This window comes from Hoplias malabaricus, chromosome 13, assembly GCF_029633855.1.
Source record: "Hoplias malabaricus isolate fHopMal1 chromosome 13, fHopMal1.hap1, whole genome shotgun sequence".
Classification (NCBI taxonomy): Eukaryota; Metazoa; Chordata; class Actinopteri; order Characiformes; family Erythrinidae; genus Hoplias; species Hoplias malabaricus.
The window spans coordinates 4,518,721-4,542,642 of NC_089812.1; the positions used below are offsets into that span (position 1 = coordinate 4,518,721).

The 23,922-nt window shown below is 44.4% G+C and overlaps 1 protein-coding gene across 3 annotated transcripts in view; it reads right to left on the reverse strand.

Moving 5' to 3' along the window:
• Nucleotides 1-4,170: 4,170 nt before the first annotated feature.
• Nucleotides 4,171-23,922, reverse strand: part of LOC136664640 (BAH and coiled-coil domain-containing protein 1) — a 116,316-nt gene continuing 96,564 nt past the window's right edge. For 2 of the 3 annotated variants that reach the window (XM_066641961.1, XM_066641960.1), the window contains exons 18-29: nucleotides 22,377-22,550; nucleotides 21,113-21,360; nucleotides 20,717-20,797; nucleotides 15,589-15,700; nucleotides 15,330-15,447; nucleotides 13,589-13,664; nucleotides 9,479-9,587; nucleotides 7,524-7,640; nucleotides 7,178-7,327; nucleotides 5,776-6,974; nucleotides 5,418-5,654; nucleotides 4,171-5,250 (exon numbers count right to left, since the gene is read on the reverse strand). In XM_066641961.1, coding sequence (XP_066498058.1) covers nucleotides 5,041-5,250; nucleotides 5,418-5,654; nucleotides 5,776-6,974; nucleotides 7,178-7,327; nucleotides 7,524-7,640; nucleotides 9,479-9,587; nucleotides 13,589-13,664; nucleotides 15,330-15,447; nucleotides 15,589-15,700; nucleotides 20,717-20,797; nucleotides 21,113-21,360; nucleotides 22,377-22,550 — 2,831 coding nt within the window. In that variant the 3' untranslated portion in view covers nucleotides 4,171-5,040. Of the gene's footprint in view, nucleotides 5,251-5,417; nucleotides 5,655-5,775; nucleotides 6,975-7,177; nucleotides 7,328-7,523; nucleotides 7,641-9,478; nucleotides 9,588-13,588; nucleotides 13,665-15,329; nucleotides 15,448-15,588; nucleotides 15,701-20,716; nucleotides 20,798-21,112; nucleotides 21,361-22,376; nucleotides 22,551-23,922 lie in introns of those variants that run through there. The other variant, XM_066641962.1, reaches the window with a different exon arrangement.

A 23,922-nucleotide genomic window follows, 5' to 3' on the forward strand; every position in this document is an offset into this window, starting at 1 on the left:
CCTTATCCAGTTCAGGGCAGCGGTGGGTCTGGAGCCTACCCAGAATCACTGGGCGCAAAGCAGGAACACACCCTGGAGGGGTGACACACACTCATACATTCACTCACACCTACACTCCTCACAGACAGTCACCCGGAGGAAACCCACACAGACCCAGGGAGAACACACCACACTCCTCACAGTCACCCGGAGGAAACCCACGCAGACACAGGTAGAACACACCACACTCCTCACAGACAGTCACCCGGAGGAAACCCACGCAGACACAGAGAGAACACACTACACTCCTCACAGACAGTCACCCAGAGGAAACCCATGGAGACACAGGGAGAACACACCACACTCCTCACAGACAGTCACCCGGAGCGGGACTCGAACCCACAAGCACCAGGACCCTGGAGCTGTGACAGAGACACTACCTGCTGCTCCACTGTGACGCACCACAACTTCTGTGCTTCATTATTGGTCTACAGTCTTTGAATCACCCTCATTTCCATGTTAAGCCACACCCACCTTGTTTGTTTGTTTAGGAGTTGATGCCAAAATCAGAGCATCGGTAGAGTTTCTTCTTCAACATTTCTTCTGAAATCAGGAATATCTATAAGGAGTCCGTCCTGTTTTGCTGCAGTAACATCCTCTTCTACTTATGTTCTACACTAGATACTAGAACATTGCTGTGGGGATTTGATTGCCTCATAAACCTGATTAAGATCAGATACTGATGCTGGAAGAATAGCTCTGTATCACACTCTGAAGTTTTTGAAGGGTATGTAGTCACACTGTTGCGCAGCCAAATGCTGGGTGGCACCCTACCCCACCAGCTGACGCTTGGTATTCTGCCTGGTGACTTTAGGATTATGTGTAGCTGCTCCAGAGCATCGTCCACTTCCAGTTCTTTTCCACTCAGACCACACAAGACGTGTTTGTACAATGAATGAATCTTAAACGTGCAGCAACAACACACAAAGAGCCGGTTCCTGAAGCTGGTCATGAGTCACATTTAACCTTTCCAGTTATTCCAGTGAGTGCAGAGACCAGACTTTTGAGCATGATATTTATTCATAAGCCCTCTATAAAAAATCTTAATACTAAAGCACGTTTACAGTTTGATACTCATAAAGTGTTCTTTTGTAAAATGTTTAACCCCCAAAACCAAACCTTTACTTTACACATGTACAGTCTTTACAACAGTTATCACAAAGAAAATAAGCAAAAAACAAAACAGATTTGTGACAAAATGAACAACGATTAAGAATAGGCTTAATTATGCATTAAAACATCTCCGTATGAACAAAGAAATGTAACAACGGGCTGAACGTTAGGTACATAGTCCATGTCTCTACTCGTGTAACAGTTGAAACAGGTTTGTAAAGAAAGTGGCGTGGGACAGACGTTCCTGCGTCTTCCCAATTTCTGTTACCCATCAGCCTTTGCTCAAATACTTGCTGTACACCGCTCAAATGTTAAAGGAGCAATCAGTCATTTTCTTATGACTGCTGTATGACAAAGCTGTAATACTGACACCTAATGACCTGGATGTGTCAGAGATTCTGTGATTATCGACTTTATCGGTGGCTCCACTCCGTGTTGGGGAGCGGTCCACTCTATGGAGCATTAACTGGTTCATTCAGGGGCTACAAAACAAGTGGAGTAGTGTTATGCTACTTTTTGGTGGTTAAAAAAAAGACTCATTGCTCCTTTAAAGTCAAAGTAGTATTGCACTTTTGCCGCGGGCAAGCGACTTGCTCTTAAATAATTCAATTAAGTCAGCTGACCCACCTCTCAGGCACGCCAATGTCACTGTCTCTAATTTCTGTTCTATAAAAAAACACATTGACCTTCTTCTGGAACAATAATCAAGTCTTTCCTTTCAGCCAATGGAACCTCAAGTTTACGATAAATACGTCAGAAGTTTGCGCCTTTCAGAGGATTTTCACGCTTAACCTACACTCATTTTACTCAATTCAGTGCCCTCCTTTCTCAAGACAAAAAAACAGTAAAACAAAGGCAGATTTATGACATGAACACACACACACGGTTTTTTAAAACTTAAGATTTGTGATGGAAAAAACCCTATTTACTCTAATTATAGTAATATTTTCCTGCTGATGTGGAAAACATCTGCCCAAGTATAAAACTTCCTGCGCAGTCGATGAGCCAGAACATGTTTCGTGTCCATGTTTAGCTTCTTTTACTTAGCACTCATGCTAACCAACACTAGCAATTTAATTGTAAGTACATTTCTAAAACGTTTCTCCTCCCAAATACAAACTCATTCAGATCTTTATCGAGGTCACACAGATGTCGTGTGGTTGAGGACAAAGTAAGACTTACTGCGAACTATAAAGAAAACTACGCCATGTAACTGACAGCAGTCGGCCATTTTGACGCAACAGGGTTTGGCTCTAATTGCATTTTTCTCTGCGGAACCTACAGCCAATACATGGACATATTAATGCTACAGATCATATTTACATTTACACTTTCATTTGTTTCTAAACTTACCCTAAGTCTTTAGTTTGAAAACCCAAGATAATATATAAAAAGAAACAACAGGAACAACACATCATATAAAATGGCCGACTATTGCCATTCTGCTTCGTTTTTAAATGGTTCAAAACCAGGGATTCTCAAACTGTTCCAACTCAGTGCTCATCTATTTTTTTTCTTTAGTTTTACTTGGAATTTTAACAAAAATGCACAAAGTCTGTGTGCTGTTGTGAGCTTAATGTTGTTTACCATCTAAGAACATTATATATTGAATTCTTCTTATTAAGTGCATTGTTTATTCATTCATTTTTATAGCAAAGTGCCATCAGCCACCCACTACGGACCACTTGTACCTCCTCAGTAAAGGCCTGAGGACCACCGGAGAGTGCTTCACCGCCCAAATATGGTCCACAGCCCAGTGGTCAACCATTCTGCGTGACCTTAATGTAGACCTGGATGCGGCTGGAGGGTTTTGTTTTTGTATTTATAGAGCTCTGCAGTTCCTGCACACGTCTAGTGTTCGTTAGCATCATTGGTATCATAACTCCAGCGTAAACTGAAGTAAAGTCGGGACACCGAACATGCTTTGACTTGAGATTACACCTGTGGTAACTGGAAGAGTGTGTGTAAGTTTGACTTTCATCGAACTACTTCCTTGAAATTCCACAAACACAGATTGCAACCTTTTGAATAGAAGCTAACTGTCACCGAATGCACCTCTTCTTCTTCAGCTTTATTGGCAGTGGGAGGTGAATGAATGGGCTGATTATTAGTGAGACGGACAATAGGAGCGTCCATTTGTAAAGCACTGAGGATAAGGGTAAACGGCCAGAGAGCAGAGGGGTCAGCCAATGATGTCACATCCTCTGCAGGGCCACGGAGGTTGTTAACGTGGGCCAGAAGGTGAAGGTCTAACTACACTCCAAGGCACATACCATATCCGTACACACAAGTCCAGTGTTCTTTATGTAAAAAATGCCCTCTGCCGACAGAGTAAGATCAGCACAAACGTTAAGCACGGTCACATTTTCGTTCAGATGTGATTTTCTTTTTGTTTTTCGATGAAACAGCAACACTGACAATAAATAAGATAAAAACGAACACAAATAACAACAATAATACTCACAGAATACAGTGACGATTGCATAATTAAAACGACGACGTTTTTGGCACATGAAAGGAACGTGAACGAGGGATCTCGTGATTGCGTGAACTTGTCAAACAGTCCGTGAACATGATTGTCCCTAAAGACCACAAGCGAGCGCCTAGTAACACACCTCACGCGCCTCAGGAGGCTTCCCGGAGCTGTCAGTGTGCTCCGCACGTCGCTATTTCTTTGTTTCTCCGTTGCCTCGGCCTTGGCAAGACACTCTGTCAATAGGCAGCAACCACTGACTGATGGGTAGACAGGTGAAAGAAACATTGTCAGCAAGCAAAACAGGACATAAGCAGTGCAAGACATTAAGAAACTAACTGATTGCAGAAGGGTGTGCATTATTATTATTATATAGATATATATTTATATAGATTCTTTTTTTCCTGGTATTTTATACCTATGAGTAGTCCCTCTAATTATCCATAATCAATTTCCATATATTTCCCTCTTAAATTCATCTTTCCTTTTATATTAGAACTCTTTTCATTTTGGAGGAGTGTGGGGGAGGGAGGGGCGGGGCACGAATGTAAAGAAATTAACAGAGAATCGAAATGAATAATAATAATAATAATAATAAAATAAAAAATAAAAGAAAATGCCCAAAGTGCAGCCATAAACATGACTGGAACTCATAAGCCTTTCCTTGTTCTGTCTCAGCAGGCAATGTGCAGTGCAACGTAGACATGTTCAGTTCATCTCTCCGCTTCATATTTATCGCTCATAGAAAAATAAATCAATCAAAGCATGGGACGATAAGCCTCATTATGTACTGTACATCACGCATATAAAATAACTTTTGTATATACAGATATAGACAACGATGAGAAAAGAAATGAAACGACAACAAAAGAACCAATCACACGAGCAATCTGTACACTATACACCTGAATAAGAAGACAGGCAAGAGGTACTGAAGTGTATGGCTTGATAGGAAATACTTCCTTCTATATACACATACGTGAACTTAATATATTTAAATCTGCTATGTACTTAAATATCCCTGGAATCATGACACGCCATCTCCGTCTCAGATCCTCGGCTGCGGAATTCACAGACCGAGAGCGGGGCTCTCCAAACCCACTAAGAGTTTCACTTTGGTGACCTTAAATAGAATGTAGGTTCTTAGAAAGTCAAGTATTCTTATCCTCCACAGACCAAGCTGGACCTTGGGCAGACTGCCTGCGGTCGGTAGCACTTTGTCTTTGAGAATCCAGGTGCTTAGCGCCGGGAGACTACGGGTTGTTTCCTCCGTACCCTTTTGGAAACGGAATAATCACAGCTGCTCCTCCCTGTACCCCGTCTTGCTCGAGTTGGTCTCCTGTCAAATGCTCAATGACAGCCCACTGCTAGAGGAACCGCACGGCCAGGACTCGGTGGTACACGCAAAACCAGAGCTAGCAGCGGATGGACACCCCGTCTGCGGTGAGCAGCTGGCCGCTGGTGGGGTCATAGGTGCCGGCCAGGTAGTACAGGTCCTGAAGGCCGCTGCCAGGCTTCCTGTTACGGCTCACGCGCTCGTATTCCTCAAAGCTCACCACCTGGCACTTATGAGAGATTGTCTGCACGTCGTTCTCATCTTCGTGGCATGATTGATACAGGGCATGCTGGGGAGAGGAAATGCATATTCAGATTTTAATACGCCTACCATTTACTAAGAGTTAAAAGCTCTGTAAGTGGCCTGTAAATATATTTGTGGGAAACAGTTTCTTTGGTAAATGTGGTACACAGAAATCCTTAGCTGCCGTCCTAAACCTAAAGAAAGCCTGGTTACCTTGCCATCCTGGTGCCTCTTGCCCAGTTTGGTCTCCTCAGGATGGTAGAACCACTTGACCTTCACCACCATGCTGCTAGTCCAGGACTCCCAGAAGCTCTCAATGCGGCCAATGTAGGGCAAGTGTGGCCGGCCGGCCGACAGGAACACCGCGCAGTCTCCTATACGCACCATTTCCCTGCCCCGCACTATGGCCTTGTAGAAGAGCTTACGAGCTTTTCCTTTCAGCCCACGTCTCTTGAGAAGAAGAAACGTTTGATTCATTATGTCACACAGAAACGATGTCTGTCTCGCAGAAATAACGCAGTAAATGGCAATGTTTCGTTATTCATTTGGCCTCATACAGCTTGAGACTTACCTGAGTGGGGCTCCCAGACCATCTCCACAGTTGCCTGGCTGGAAGGAAGGGTGATACTTTGGGCCTGCCCTGGTCAGCCAGCAGCTTTTGCTTCTTGACCAGGTCCTTAGAGGATTTAGAAGGTGAACCGGGACACTCTTTCCTCTTCGGCGGCTTGCTGACGCTACCGTGGTTGGCGTTTCCGTATTTGGCGTTGGACACGGCCACGGCTTTGGCCACAAAGGAGTGCTGTGCGGGTCCCGTGGGGTGTTTGGGAGGCTGAAGCAGGGAGTGGTGAGGGGTCAGGCAGCTCTGCAGGAGCAGCGTAGAGCTCTCTTCGTCCTCAGAGCTGTAGGAGGAGTCGTTGTCAGAGGAGCAGAGGCTGGAGCTGGAGATAGAGCCCGAACTGGAAGAACTAGACGATCCCGAGGAAGACGAAGACACGGAGAGGCGAGAGAGGAAGCGACCGGCTGTCCTCATGCCGCTTGAGGCCGACGGCAACATGGAACCACCCCCTCTCCTCCTTTGGTCTTCATCTTCCTCGTCCATGTCCGAGTAAGAGCTGTGGCAGTCCCTGTGGCAACTAAGGCCTAGATCTCCGCATTCTCCCATTCGCAAAGGTGGCGAGGGCTTTCTCTGGATGGGAAGGAGTTCTGCCCTTGAGCTGTCACCCTTCCTGCTGTCTTTCACCAGCAGGACAGGGTGGGAATAGGCTTCGGGCCTGGGTGGGGCACCCAAGCTCTTCGACCCAAACCCCGAACCTCCTAACAAAAGCAGCGCCTTGCTGCTCTTGTTCTTGGGAGACGTAACTCCTTCATGATCCAGCTTGACCAGGAACTCATTTCTTTTCCCTCGAGGAAGCTCATGGTCATCAGACCTTCTCTTGTGCCCATAGGGACTGCTCCTGCCCCCTAGAGGTGTCCCAGAGGCCTGGCTGCAGAAGGACGAGTAGCCATTGGCTATGCTGCTGAAGGAGTCCACCTCGAAGGAGCTGCTACTGAAGATGCCTTTGGCTGGTGTTGTCATGGAGACTGGTGCACGAGGAAACATATCTGCCTCTCTGTTCCTCGAGGCCTTCTTGGGGGCTGAGCCATTAAGCTGAAACAGATTGACAGGCTTCTTTCTAGGCACATTAATCGACGGCCAGGTAAGTGGAGACGCCAGATTCTTAGCGACAGTGTCGGAGATAAACCTCTTCAGCCCTGAACCTTTAGGTCTCCCTGGAAAACCAAGCATTTGCATAAATAAACATCCAGCTACGTCTTCTCGGTGGTTTCAGGAACAGATTAAAATTGTTTGCATTATATTTAGGCATATTATATTGCCTGTAATCAACAGTAATAAGCAAAGAAACCTCAGAGGAAATGTGACTCCTGATTGTTTATCCTCGACTACATCAATGTAAAATCCGAGAAGTAACTACCTGGTCTTCTCGCTGGTTTCTCCTGGGCTTTGGCTTCTTCGGTGCTTACTGTTTTTTCTGCAGATCTAATTTGTGAGTTTCTTCCATCCTGGGCTGAAACTGCCTTGTCTAATCGACCACTGGAGACCAGGATAGGACTCGATTCAGCACCTACACGAGCACAGAAAGAGGCTGCAAATTCTAAATGAATCCTCATTACTGAGTAATGAAAAACATCAGTATAAACATTGAGGGGAGTAATTGTATCATTCGTCAATGATACAGCGTTCGTGGGAGCTTCTACATATGGTTCTGTTTAAAATGCTCTATCGAGGCTGGGTTTCTGAGAACGTTCTGAGGAACTCACATTGGACCTGGTAGCCAGGGGGAAGGAGCCGGATATTGTGCAGAGAGATCCGTCCTCGATCCCCGTCGTCAAACTCCACCATCACCCCACCTGGCTTCCTCTCTTCACTGGCGCCACCTAGGAGCAAATAGAAAGAGCATTACTCTAATGCAGTGATTCAAACGTGAATTCCAGACTAAACATTCATCTCTCTATGCACCTTTTTTTATTTTTACCCTTTTCTTCAGCGGTCAGGACCCCCACAGTGCCCCCAAAGAGCAACAGACACTAACAGACCACCATGTCAGTATCACTCTCCAAATAATACTTGCGCATTGTGCCACTTTCCTGTTCTTTAAACTGGAAAATCTCCCACTACAGATCACTATGGCAGTGCTGTGTCGAAGGAGTAGACCCGTTTACATGGAAACAAGTTCTGCTCGACTGCCTCTTTAATTAAATATGGACTCTCTGATTGCGTCTGACAGAGTATTTCTTATTTGTGAGCAATTTTTACTTGATTCGATCAAACATCTAATAAAACAAGCATAGCATTCCCCGTTACGACCAAGACGTAGAGTCGAAAGATAAAAGCACAAAACTAGCCACACTTCACTCTTAGAAATAAAAGTGCTACAACGTTTGGTTCCATAAAGAACCAAATCCATCACTCAATCTTAAGGTTTTTTTACTCATTTAAAAGTATCAGCAAATAATGGTTCTTCAGTGGCATCACTCAAAGAAGCCGGTGTAGAACATTTATTCATTCATTGTCTGTAACCCAAGGTGGGAGGCGCAAGGTGGGAATACACCCTGGAGGGGGCACCAGTCCTTCACAGGGCAAAACATTCACTCACAACTACGGACACTTTTGAGTCGCCAATCCACCTACCAACGTGTGTTTTTGGACTGTGGGAGGTAACCGGAGCACCTGGAGGAAACCCACACGGACACAGAGAGAACACACCACACTCCTCACAGACAGTCACCCGGAGGAAACCCACGCAGACACAGAGAGAACACACCACACTCCTCACAGACAGTCACCCGGAGGAAACCCACACAGACACAGGGAGAACACACCACACTCCTCATAGACAGTCACCCGGAGGAAACCCATGCAGACACAGAGAGAACACACCACACTCCTCATAGACTGTCACCCGGAGGAAACCCACGCAGACACAGAGAGAACACACCACACTCCTCACAGACAGTCACCCGGAGGAAACCCACGCAGACACAGGGAGAACACACCACACTCCTCACAGACAGTCACCCGGAGGAAACCCGCGCAGACACAGGGAGAACACACCACACTCCTCACAGACAGTCACCCGGAGGAAACCCACGCAGACACAGGGAGAACACACCACACTCCTCATAGACAGTCACCCGGAGGAAACCCACGCAGACACAGGGAGAACACACCACACTCCTCACAGACAGTCACCCGGAGGAAACCCACGCAGACACAGGGAGAACACACCACACTCCTCATAGACAGTCACCCGGAGGAAACCCACGCAGACACAGGGAGAACACACTACACTCCTCACAGACAGTCACCCGGAGGAAACCCACGCAGACACAGAAAGAACACACCACACTCCTCACAGACAGTCACCCGGAGGAAACCCACGCAGACACAGGGAGAACACACCACACTCCTCACAGACAGTCACCCGGAGGAAACCCACGCAGACACAGAGAGAACACACCACACTCCTCACAGACAGTCACCCGGAGGAAACCCACGCAGACACAGAGAGAACACACCACGCTCCTCACAGACAGTCCCTCAGAGCGAGAATCGAACCCACAACCTCCAGGTCCCTGGAGCTGTGTGACTGCGACACTACCCGTTACACCACCGAATTTCAAATTAGCAGTAAACAAAAGAAATCCACAGAAATGGATATACAGGTTTTTCACTGAACAGCGATGATGTATCTAGTACCGACAGTAGTTCTTACCCCTGCGGACGTAGCCTGGGTAGAGACATCTCGAGCGCTCGCTCCAATAGGCGCAGACCCTCGTTCCCTCCGTCAGTACTGCTTCGGTTTCAGGACGCACATCCAGAACCTGGCACATACAAACACACACATACACCTCGCTCAGTCAGTGATAATCCATGAGAAAGAGGTGTTTGGACTCAGAGGGGGGGGGGGGCAAACAAACAAGCACACACGCGCACACACTGGGCAGTCACTGTGGCGTCGCTGAAAGCGGCACTTATCTCATGCCAGTGTGCCAGTCAGGCCTGAAAGTGGCGGAAAGAACCGACTTGCTGACTAATACTAAAAAGGCTTTGAATGGGGCGGCTGTGATTGCAGGCTGCCAGCGTTTCTCCTTCTCCACAATGCTGCCTGGGCCCAGCATCCGCCATCCGCCAAGCCCTTCTTTCAGGTTGCTTTAATTTAGGGTTGCCATAGCGACCGACACTTTCTGACTGATGAAGTGTGAGGCAGGATGGCGGCTAGCGAGCGAGAGTGATTTCTGCCCAATGAGTGTGTGTGTGTTGGTGATGGAAGCAGGAGATTGGAGTCAAAGGTAAAAAGGCTGTTGGAGATATGGAAGGCTGGGGAAAGTAGAAGTGCTTGTGTAATTAGATCCAGCTGCTGAGAGACTGCTGTTTACACAGTGGAGCAGCTGCACAACAACTCTGTGTCTGTGTGTGTGTGTGTGTGTGTGTGAGAGAGAGAGACAGAGAGCAAGGGAGATGGCCAAATCCTGGCCTGGATTCGACCAACCTGAAACAGAAGTTGTGAAATGTTTATGCGAAGAACTGTAGGGAATTTGCTGCTGAAGAGCCCTAGAGAATGTGTGTGTGTGTGTGTGTGTGTGTGTGTGTGAATGTTTTCGGTGTGGTGAGATGGGAGAAATATTTAAATGGGGCACAAGAGACGATAAAACATGTCTTGGCAAGCTAGCCGCGCAGTTAGCGGGGGGCATCATTTGTCAAGCGAGCCCGTTTTCAGGGGAGTACATTTTTCGCAGGTAACACGGATCATATGCACGCGTCCAGGACTGTGAAAAAGTCGGAGAGCATCCTGGCGTTTATCCAGTTTCCACTCAAAATGGCCATTAAGTACAAGTTCATTGTTCCCAAAGGTGTCGTGACATAATTAACCTTCAAAGATACAAGCAGCTACCTACACACACCTCAGCTGCCCTGGGTATTGCTTTCTTACATGCATCTATAACGGCTACAGAGATCCCCGAGGAGATTAACAATCCACTTCCAGATGAAAGAGGAAAGTCCAAAGTGTCAGTAATAATTAAAACAAGAGTTTCAAAAACTGGAATAAAAAAAAAAAACATCAGGCTTCAAATCTGAGAAGACTTCCCAACACCATGGGTCTGAAAGCCTGTGTGTGGCTGTGGATAACCAGTGGTTCCCAAATGGCCGTTATTGTGTGGGGGTGCAGCAAGGCAAACGAACGAGACACATGTCGCTTGTAATAAATTCCACTGTAAAAGGTGATTTTTCACAATATTTTGTTTTGATCAGCAACAAATTTTAGTTGTAAATAATTCATTCATTCATTATCTGTAACCCTTATCCAGTTCAGGGTCGCGGTGGGTCCAGAGCCTACCTGGAATCATTGGGCGCAAGGCAGGAACACACCCTGGAGGGGGCGCCAGTCCTTCACAGGGCAACACAGACACACACATTCACTTACACACTCACACTTACGGACACTTTTGAGTCGCCAATCCACCTACCAACGTGTGTTTTTTTGGACTGTGGGAGGAAACCGGAGCACCCGGAGGAAACCCACGCAGACACAGGGAGAACACACCACACTCCTCACAGACAGTCACCCGGAAGAAAACCCACGCAGACACAGGGAGAACACACCACACTCCTCACAGACAGTCACCCGGAGGAAACCCACGCAGACACAGGGAGAACACACCACACTCCTCACAGACAGTCACCCGGAGGAAACCCACGCAGACACAGGGAGAACACACCACACTCCTCACAGACAGTCACCCGGAGGAAAGCCACGCAGACACAAGGAGAACACACCACACTCCTCACAGACAGTCACCCGGAGGAAACCCACGCAGACACATGGAGAACACACCACATTCCTCACAGACAGTCACCCGGAGGAAACCCACACAGACACAGAGAGAACACACCACAGTCCTCACAGACAGTCACCCGGAGGAAACCCACACAGACACAGGGAGAACACACCACACTCCTCACAGACAGTCACCCGGAGCGACACTAACCTGCTGCGCCACCGTGCCGCCCAGTGTAAATAATTACAATGTTTAATATATATTCCAAAACGATCAGAGGGGGCCCGAAAATACTCTCATCTATAAAAAAGGGGGCACTGCAGAAAACGTTTGGTCGCCACAGGGAATAGCGGGAGAAGAAAAAAACATATGAATCAAACGAAAGAAGCTGACCAATGAATCCAAAGCTGATGGAGTGTGTAAAAAAAGTATATTTTGCTGAGCACAGAGCAGCGAGGACAGAGCCTCTATTTTTCCTATTACAGCTAAGTGAAGCGATGGTTGTGAAGCTGTAATTTTAAGGTAAATATACACTACCTAGTGTTTCCTAAAAGAGCCGGCTTCAGTTGTCCACAGGCAGGAGTTCAAAACCAGGGCCTCTGTGTCACGGTGGAAATCCAGGCAATTGGCACCAACCAAACACAGAAGCTTCGACGCTCTGGAGGTCAGAAGGTCCTTCTACACAAGGAGCTAACCTTCTAACCTTCTGTGTGCTACAACATCTCCTAATGTTGTCTGGTTTTGAGAAGGTCTGTGTACACACCAAATCCCCAACACCAGGTTTATGATCTGATTTCTGGAGCTTTAAAGTGCTGCTGTATTTTGAGAGCGTTCTGGGTCAGTGATAAAAGGAGAGGGATGTTCTAAGTGTGTGGAACAATAGTCAGCAAACACCACTGCTATACATCATCACCCCTCCACCCCACACACACACACACACACACACACACACACACACACAGGCAGAGTGAGAAGAACAAGGAGGAAAAAAAAAAAAGGACAGCAGCCAAGAACGCAGTGCGGTTTACAGTGTATAATTAGAGGCCATTTCTGCGATGCCTTAGATAAACTGTAATGTTAGCATAACCCCATGGGTTCAGCACGGAACACATAAAACATAAGGAAGAGACCTCTGATACACACTTACACACACACACACACATTTGGGCCCTACACCTCAGGCTGAATTAAATATAATTGTTTATAGGAAACACGAGAACGACGGGCTGTAAGGCATCGTAATGAGGTAGAGCCCACAACGGGAGGATGGATGTATTTTGTGCGGTGGTGGACAGAGTCGGAGATGCTCAAATGCACAGAGGTGTGGGCAGAGAGCGATACATTACAGACGTTCTGACACCGAAATCATCACCTCCTTTACGTACTGTGAGAGTTTGAAGATTCCCTTCTGAAGAGTAACCATTACCACATGCAGTGTTTCAGTCCAACACCTCCGCGCTTCACTGTGTAATTTGAATATAACCACCACTGCTCCGTGAAGCACTGAACATCTCTCAGAAGTGTTGTAATTTGGCCTTGTCTATCATTTAAAAAAAGGGATCTGTGGTTTATGTACAAACACTAGAATAACTGTTAAATGTCTGTATAGAAAAAGGAGAGTGTTGCTGAGGTAACAGCTTTAAAATGATCATTAAAGAGAACGGAGAAGCAGAGGAAGCTGGTCATTAACCCAATGGTTAATATCGCTCTTAAAGAGGTGGTGTGAGAAGAACCGAACCTGGTGTGGTGTCATGCCCAGTAGGGGGCTTTAAGAGAAGTGTGTTCTGACAGGAAATGGCATAATGTGGAAAGAGGATGTGTCCTGAAGTGTTGTGTTGTGTTGTGTTGTGATGGAAGAGGAGACTCTGGAGGATGTGGTGATCTCAAACAGCCGTGGTACAGAGGGGGTTCATTGGTGTGGTAGCTGTGGAGGAAAGGGGTGTGTGTGTGTGTGTGTGTGTGTGTGTGTGTAAGAGGATAGTCCTGAGAGGCTAAATCTCTGAGCGTGGGCAGGCTTTAGCTCTCCAATTTGAAGGAGAACTCACCGCTTCCTGCAAGAGCTGCTCCAGGGAGTAGATTCTGGGGCGGTTTCCTCTCTCTCCATCGATAACAATACTGTAGCTGAAAGAGAGAGCGAGAGGGGAGAGTACAAAGGAGTTATTTTCAGCTGTGTGTGTAATGCTCGACTTCCCATGTCCAGCGCTACCCCCGCCCCCCCCTCACACACACACACACTCTCGGCCTGTGACTGAGACCCTCTGCTGCGGAACGTCAAAGACCAAGTGCTTCCCAAAAAAAAAAAACTCTGGTGAACTGGAACTCCCCTTTTCTGCACTTAGATACTGACCTCTGTACAGTCCACAAAAAGTGTAGGAGTTCACAATATCATGCCTCTGATAAACGCAACAGAGTCAAATCAAATGGAAGTTTATCTGTCCCCTACATACTCAGTTACACACAGTACAACGCGCAGTGAAATGCTTTGACCACTGTCTGCACACGTTACACAAATACTAGAGTAAAGGAAATAGGAAACAGAAATAAAATAAAATAAATGAAAATATAATGAAATACAAAGACATTCTCAAAATAAATAAATAAAACTAAACTATAGCTGAGAAGAATACAGTTAAAATGAGTTAAAACGGTACAACATTTAGTGATATATAAACACACTGCTATTCAAAATGTAGACTAGGCATTCAATATCATACCTCTCTCTCACTATATATATATATATCTTTCGTTATCTCTCTCTCTCTCTTGCTTTCTCTCTCATTTTCTCTCTCTCTTTCTCTCCCTCTCTTTCTCTATCTCTCTCTTGCTTTCTCTTTCTCTTTCATTCTCTCGCTCTCTTTTTCTCTCTCTCTCTTTCATTCTCTCTCATTCTCTCTCTCTTTCGTTCTCTCTCTCTCTCTCTTGTCCCCTCTCTCTTTCATGTGCACACACACAAACACATGGAAGCTCTTGTTTCCTTATTTGAGCCACAAGCTGCTCTGTAGCATTAATGTTCTCCATTAAAGCTTCTGTGTCCGGTGCTAAAGCTCTCCCTGAAACTTTTACTGAGCAAATTAAGAGACTTTAATTTAAAAAACACAAAACACTGAGATATTACGTTACAGTAAATAAAGAATGGTTTTCGTGAGGCAGTGTGTCATGCGTTTCACGCAACACTTTTATTTTCCTCCCAAAGATACAAAGAAGTGCTAGCATTTTAACTTCATTACTGTGATTATATTAAATATTGATACGCTATTATACATCCGCGTTTATTTTACTTTGATCCTTTATTCTACATGTAAATACCCATTATTAAAGGTTTCATTTGAAGAAGGGACAATGAGATCAATCATGATTCATTTCAGAGAAGTATTGATTGTTTATTGACTGACAGCACTGTGCATATTTTACACAGTGATAGGAAATAAGGCAGCAGACACAAAGCTCTTATTGTAAGTGCTAAGTCATTTCTCTGTGGCCGGTCGTGATCGTGTTACTGCAATGGATTTAAATGAATTAAAGGGGCCAAGCCCAGCATCGCTGAATGCATTGCTGCCCTGAGATATGCAGCTAAATAGGGTTCTAATAAGATTCTGTTCTCAGATCAGGTGTGTTGGAAAGCACCAAATGTGCTGAAAGTCATGGTTCAGACATGGTTCAATAAGAGAAAATTAGACCTAATAAACACATGTGGATAGATGCTTACAATCCGTAAAGACGGATGTTTGTGTTATGTCTGGAGTGTGTGTGTATGTGTGAGTGCGAGAGTGTGTGTTCTGTACTTACATGTCAGACACATCCAGCATTCTCACTCTGGCAGCGTACAACAGCTCGTCCTCCTTAGAAACCAGAACTTTGAGCCCATCGCTCAGCAACTCTTTGGTCAGTACGCAGCTGGGAGGAGCTGAGAGTCGAACACAAACACGAAGAAAACAAGTCATTACTGAAGACTGAACACTACGGCCATTTGTGTTGAGTGATGATATGGTGAATTCTGACATGAATCAATATCGAACAAAGGCCAGGATGTTACTGCTGCTGTTACCTGGAGGATCACCCCCCTCTTCCTCGTCAGAAAAGCTGCTGTCTTCACCCAGGTGGAAGCCATCGTCTGCGGCAAAGCTCTCCAGAAGACGACTGACCGCTCGGCCTTTAGACTGCATCACACACACATACGCAACACACCGTCAAACACACGTTAACAAATACCCAATAACAGATACACTATGACCAACAGATACACATAATAGATAATAACAGATACCCAACACACAATAACAGACACAAATACACAATAACACATACACAATACACCGCAACAGATACAAATACACAAAACCTGTAACTAGTCTCACATCTCTCTAGGGAGAGTCTGGTACCTTCCTCCACTTAATGTGGCCACGAACGGCCTCCTACCGCAGTAAAAAGGGAATTTGACTGACATGCAAACAGACACCCAACACACAATAACAGACACCCAACACACAATAACAGACACAATAACAGACACCCAACACACAATAATAGACACCCAACACACAATAACAGATACACAACACACAATAACAGACACCCAACACACAATAACAGACACCCAACACACAATAACAGACACAATAACAGACACCCAACACACAATAATAGACACCCAACACACAATAACAGACACCCAACACACAATAACAGATACACAACACACAATAACAGACACCCAACACACAATAACAGACACCCAACACACAATAACAGACACAATAACAGACACCCAACACACAATAACAGACACCCAACACACAATAACAGACACCCAACACACAATAACAGATACCCAACACACAATAACAGATACCCAACACACAATAACAGACACCCAACACACAATAACAGATACCCAACACACAATAACAGATACCCAACACACAATAACAGACACAATAACAGACACCCAACACACAATAACAGATACCCAACACACAATAACAGACACCCAACACACAATAACAGACACCAACACACAATAACAGACACAAATACACAACAGACTCAAATACATAATAACAGATACACAACACACAATAAGACACAAATACACAATAACAGAAACAAATACACAATAACAGACACAAATACACAATAACAGAAACAAATACACAATAACAGACACCCAACACACAATAACAGACACAAATACACAACAGACTCAAATACATAATAACAGATACACAACACACAATAACAGACACACAACACACAATAACAGACACACAACACACAATAACAGAAACAAATACACAATAACAGACACCCAACACGCAATAACAGACACCCAACACACAATAACAAACACCCAACACGCAATAACAGACACCCAACACGCAATAACAGACACCCAACACACAATAACAGACACCCAACACACAATAACAGACACCCAACACACAATAACAGACAAATACACAATACAATACACACAACACACAATAACAGACACCCAACACACAATAACAGACACAAATACACAATAACAGACACCCAACACACAACAACAGACACCCAACACATAATAACAAACACAAATACACAATAACAGACACAAATACACAATAACAGACACAAATACACAATAACAGAAACAAATACACAATAACAGACACCCAACACACAATAACAGAGACAAATACACAATAACAGACACCCAACACACAATAACAGACACAAATACACAATAACAGACACAAATACACAATAACAGAAACAAATACACAATAACAGACACCCAACACGCAATAACAGACACCCAACATGCAATAACAGACACCCAACACACAATAACAGACACCCAACACACAATAACAGACACCCAACACACAATAACAGACACCCAACACGCAATAACAGACACCCAACACGCAATAACAGACACCCAACACACAATAACAGACACCCAACACACAATAACAGACACCCAACACACAATAACAGACAAATACACAATACAATACACACAACACACAATAACAGACACCCAACACACAATAACAGACACAAATACACAATAACAGACACCCAACACACAACAACAGACACCCAACACATAATAACAAACACAAATACACAATAACAGACACAAATACACAATAACAGACACAAATACACAATAACAGAAACAAATACACAATAACAGACACCCAACACACAATAACAGAGACAAATACACAATAACAGACACCCAACACACAATAACAGACACAAATACACAATAACAGACACAAATACACAATAACAGAAACAAATACACAATAACAGACACCCAACACACAATAACAGACACCCAACACACAATAACAGACACAATAACAGACACCCAACACACAATAATAGACACCCAACACACAATAACAGATACACAACACACAATAACAGACACCCAACACACAATAACAGACACCCAACACACAATAACAGACACCCAACACACAATAACAGACACAATAACAGACACCCAACACACAATAATAGACACCCAACACACAATAACAGACACCCAACACACAATAACAGATACACAACACACAATAACAGACACCCAACACACAATAACAGACACCCAACACACAATAACAGACACAATAACAGACACCCAACACACAATAACAGACACCCAACACACAATAACAGACACCCAACACACAATAACAGATACCCAACACACAATAACAGATACCCAACACACAATAACAGACACCCAACACACAATAACAGATACCCAACACACAATAACAGATACCCAACACACAATAACAGACACAATAACAGACACCCAACACACAATAACAGATACCCAACACACAATAACAGATACCCAACACACAATAACAGACACCCAACACACAATAACAGATACCCAACACACAATAACAGACACCCAACACACAATAACAGACACCAACACACAATAACAGACACAAATACACAACAGACTCAAATACATAATAACAGATACACAACACACAATAAGACACAAATACACAATAACAGAAACAAATACACAATAACAGACACAAATACACAATAACAGAAACAAATACACAATAACAGACACCCAACACACAATAACAGACACAAATACACAACAGACTCAAATACATAATAACAGATACACAACACACAATAACAGACACACAACACACAATAACAGACACACAACACACAATAACAGAAACAAATACACAATAACAGACACCCAACACGCAATAACAGACACCCAACACGCAATAACAAACACCCAACACGCAATAACAGACACCCAACACGCAATAACAGACACCCAACACACAATAACAGACACCCAACACACAATAACAGACACCCAACACACAATAACAGACACCCAACACACAATAACAGACAAATACACAATACAATACACACAACACACAATAACAGACACCCAACACACAATAACAGACACAAATACACAATAACAGACACCCAACACACAACAACAGACACCCAACACATAATAACAAACACAAATACACAATAACAGACACAAATACACAATAACAGACACAAATACACAATAACAGAAACAAATACACAATAACAGACACCCAACACACAATAACAGAGACAAATACACAATAACAGACACCCAACACACAATAACAGACACAAATACACAATAACAGACACAAATACACAATAACAGAAACAAATACACAATAACAGACACCCAACACGCAATAACAGACACCCAACACGCAATAACAGACACCCAACACGCAATAACAGACACCCAACACACAATAACAGACACCCAACACACAATAACAGACACCCAACACACAATAACAGACACCCAACACACAATAACAGACAAATACACAATACAATACACACAACACACAATAACAGACACCCAACACACAATAACAGACACAAATACACAATAACAGACACCCAACACACAACAACAGACACCCAACACATAATAACAGACACAAATACACAATAACAGACACAAATACACAATAACAGAAACAAATACACAATAACAGACACCCAACACACAATAACAGAGACAAATACACAATAACAGACACCCAACACACAATAACAGACACAAATACACAATAACAGACACAAATACACAATAACAGAAACAAATACACAATAACAGACACCCAACACACAATAACAGACACCAACACACAATAACAGACACCAACACACAATAACAGACACCCAACACACAATAACAGAAACAAATACACAATAACAGACACCCAACACACAATAACAGACACCCAACACACAATAACAGACACCAACACACAATAACAGACACAAATACACAACAGACTCAAATACATAATAACAGATACACAACACACAATAACAGACACAAATACACAATAACAGAAACAAATACACAATAACAGACACCCAACACACAATAACAGACACAAATACACAATAAGACACAAATACACAACAGACTCAAATACATAATAACAGATACACAACACACAATAACAGACACACAACACACAATAACAGACACACAACACACAATAACAGACACACAACACACAATAACAGAAACAAATACACAATAACAGACACCCAACACGCAATAACAGACACCCAACACGCAATAACAGACACAAATACACAACAGACTCAAATACATAATAACAGATACACAACACACAATAACAGACACAAATACACAATAACAGAAACAAATACACAATAACAGACACCCAACACACAATAACAGACACAAATACACAATAACAGACACAAATACACAACAGACTCAAATACATAATAACAGATACACAACACACAATAACAGACACACAACACACAATAACAGACACACAACACACAATAACAGAAACAAATACACAATAACAGACACCCAACACGCAATAACAGACACCCAACACGCAATAACAGACACAAATACACAACAGACTCAAATACATAATAACAGATACACAACACACAATAACAGACACCAACACACAATAACAGACACACAACACACAATAACAGACACCCAACACACATGAATACTCCAAATTGCAGCCTCTGTGGTGAAGAGTGTCTGTACTGATTTGTGTGTTTTATGGTGCTCCTCGTGTTCACGTTTGTATGTTTACCTGTCTGAATCTGGTCCTCCTTTTGCACTCATTGTCATCACTCTGAGGAGACTGCGCGACACCCGACCAGCAAAGCTTTCGCTGTCGTAGTGAAATAGAGAAGAAAGAATGAGACAGTGGTTGATAAAGTATAGTGAGTACAATGAATCCACTGCCAAATCCACCCATTAGCAAAGACTCCATAAATAAAACAATGCAACCAAGTCCAGCATATGCTTCAACCAACTGTTAATAACATTACCACTCTTTTTGTGACATCCACACCGACTTGCATCATACTGAGTGATGGAGGCTAATAGAAATGCCTCAGCCATCCAACCCTCCCAAAGAGAGTAAACAGTTTCCGAGGACTCCTGGGAATTGATGAATTGAAGGCTAACGCATCAGTGCACTCACCTTGCTGACCGCTCCTCGTAGCATGGAGCTTTTTCGGGTGGCCCTCCTCAGCCTCTCGCTGGTGGTGGAGAATGACAGGAGGCCCGTAGGTTTGCGGTAGTGACCCGTCCAGGGTTTCTCCTGCAGCCGGGGCCGACCCGGTCTCCTCCGCACTCCCGGGGGCTTGGCTGCAGTAACAGGGGCTGGTCTGCAGGGGGCCTTCTTCTTCACCTTTACATCACCTTCAGTGCCAGAGTGAAGCTGTGAGCCTGGAACGGTTAAGGGTTACGGTTCTTGAGACAAAATGCAGATGGCAGTGTGTTTGCTGCTGTTTGGGCTGAGGTCAGTGTGGACGTTTAAGCCAAATTTACACAGATCTTTGCTTGGAAATAACAGAAGCAGCCATTTGTGTGGTTGTTAACAGTTTTACAGGCTCCGAAGCATTTATGTACATTCATGGCATTCAACAGGCACTTTTATCCAAAGCAACTCACAGCTGTAATCATATTACAGTAGTCTGGAAGTGTAATATTAGGAGTCTTGCCCAGGGGCTCTTATCTGTGTAGTGTGAATGAACACGGTAGTGGCCCTTAGGATACTTTATTAATAGAATATTGTGTTGTTGTTTTCTAATCTATTTTTTTCAGCCGTCTCTCTCTCTCTCTCCCTTCGCTCATTCTCTCTCTCTTTCTCTTCCAGCAAGTTCACACCCCCACAACCTATTACTGCATTCAGCTTGTAGTAAAGAGTCCAACCTTTTTTCTTCTTCTATAAGATCAAAATTGATGAAAATATTAAAAGAAATGGAGCTCCTGTCCCATCCCATTTTCTGTACTTTTACTCACGTGGGTGTGTCATTCATTCATTCATTGTCTGTAACCCTTATCCAGTTCAGGGTCGTGGTGGGTCCAGAGCCTACCTGGAATCATTGAGCGCAAGGCGGGAACACACACTGGAGGGGGCGCCAGTCCTTCACAGGGCAACACACACTCACACGTTCACTCACACACTCTCACGTGGGTGTGTGATTTTTTAAAATCCCATTTAAATGATGATATCTGTTCTATTTTGTCTGTCCTCATCAAATAAAAACAAGCATTTTTTGACTGAAATTGCCAGCAATGTTCAACATGACTTGGTTTTCTGGAATTAGTTTGATCAGTGACTCCAAGGGGTTAAACCCTAATTGGAACTGTAATTTGCGCTGAAGCTAACAGTGCATCTGAAGTCTATATGAAGTTCACTGAGGCATTTCTGCATGACGTGAGTGTAATTTCAGACTTACCGTACAGTTCCTGTCTCTCTCTCTTATTTTTCGCCTTCTGATTGGCTTCCAGTTTGACGACAGAGGAAGGGGAGGGGTCCTTTACAATGGAGCTGGAAGGGCGCTCCCTGGAGGGCAGGGATTTGACAGTGTGTCCTTCATCGCTGTTTTCACTGCCCTCTTCTTCCTCCTCTTCTGTGAGCACAAAATCCAACACGGGCACTTAGTCATGCAGTCGCGCTGAAATTGGATCTGTCATAGTAAGCATTTTCTTTTAAACAATACACAGCGCTGTGCGAAAGTCTGAGACCAACCTTCATTTAATTTCCAGTCAAAATGACCATCCAGTACAATACGCTGGTTGTGTTGTCTGCTTCCAACTACCCATTCATTCATTCATTATCTGTAACCCTTATCCAGTTCAGGGTCGCGGTGGGTCCAGAGCCTACCTGGAATCATTGGGCGCAAGGCGGGAATACACCCTGGAGGGGGCACCAGTCCTTCACAGGGCAACACAGACACACACATTCACTCATACACTCACACCTATGAACACCTTGGAGTCGCCAATCCACCTACCAACTTGTGTTTTTGGACTGTGGGAGAAAACCGGAGCACCCGGAGGAAACCCATGCAGACACAGGGAGAACACACCACACTCCTCACAGACAGTCACCCGGAGGAAACCCACGCAGACACAGGGAGAACACACCACACTCCTCACAGACAGTCACCCGGAGGAAACCCATTCAGACACAGAGAGAACACACCACACTCCTCACAGACAGTCACCCGGAGGAAACCCACGCAGACACAGAGAGAACACACCACACTCCTCACAGACAGTCACCCGGAGGAATCCCACGCAGACACAGGGAGAACACAACACACTCCTCACAGACAGTCACCCGGAGGAAACCCACGCAGACACAGAGAGAACACAACACACTCCTCACCGACAGTCACCCGGAGGAATCCCACGCAGACACAGGGAGAACACAACACACTCCTCACAGACAGTCACCCTGAGGAAACCCACGCAGACACAGGGAGAACACATCACCCTCCTCACAGACAGTCACCCGGAGGAAACCCACGCGGACACAGAGAGAACACACCACACTCCTCACAGACAGTCACCCGGAGCGGGAATCAAACCCACAACCTCCAAGCCACCGTGCCGCCCTCCAATTATCCAAATAATCCCAAATAGTTCTAAGATGTTCTTAGTTACAGCTCCTTCACATCCATTCTGACCCACAGGTGTGGTTTCCCAGACAGGAAATAAGCCTAGTCCCGGACTATACCCTCCTATTTTGTGAACTGGGCTTATTCCCTGTCTGGGAAACACCCCAAAATACAGAGTTCTCCGCTCACAGTGTAATTGTAGAGTTCTACAGCAGGAGTGGGGCTTGATTTTCTACATTCTCTCAGAAACGGAAGCGTGTTTACAGTCATGCGGAGACTGTTGGTGGTTTTCCAGGTGTTAGATGCTTTTCAAGGGCCCATTTTCTCAATATCTTTTAATCCTTTTTTTTCTAATTTTGGAAACCCCTGTTTTGTTTAT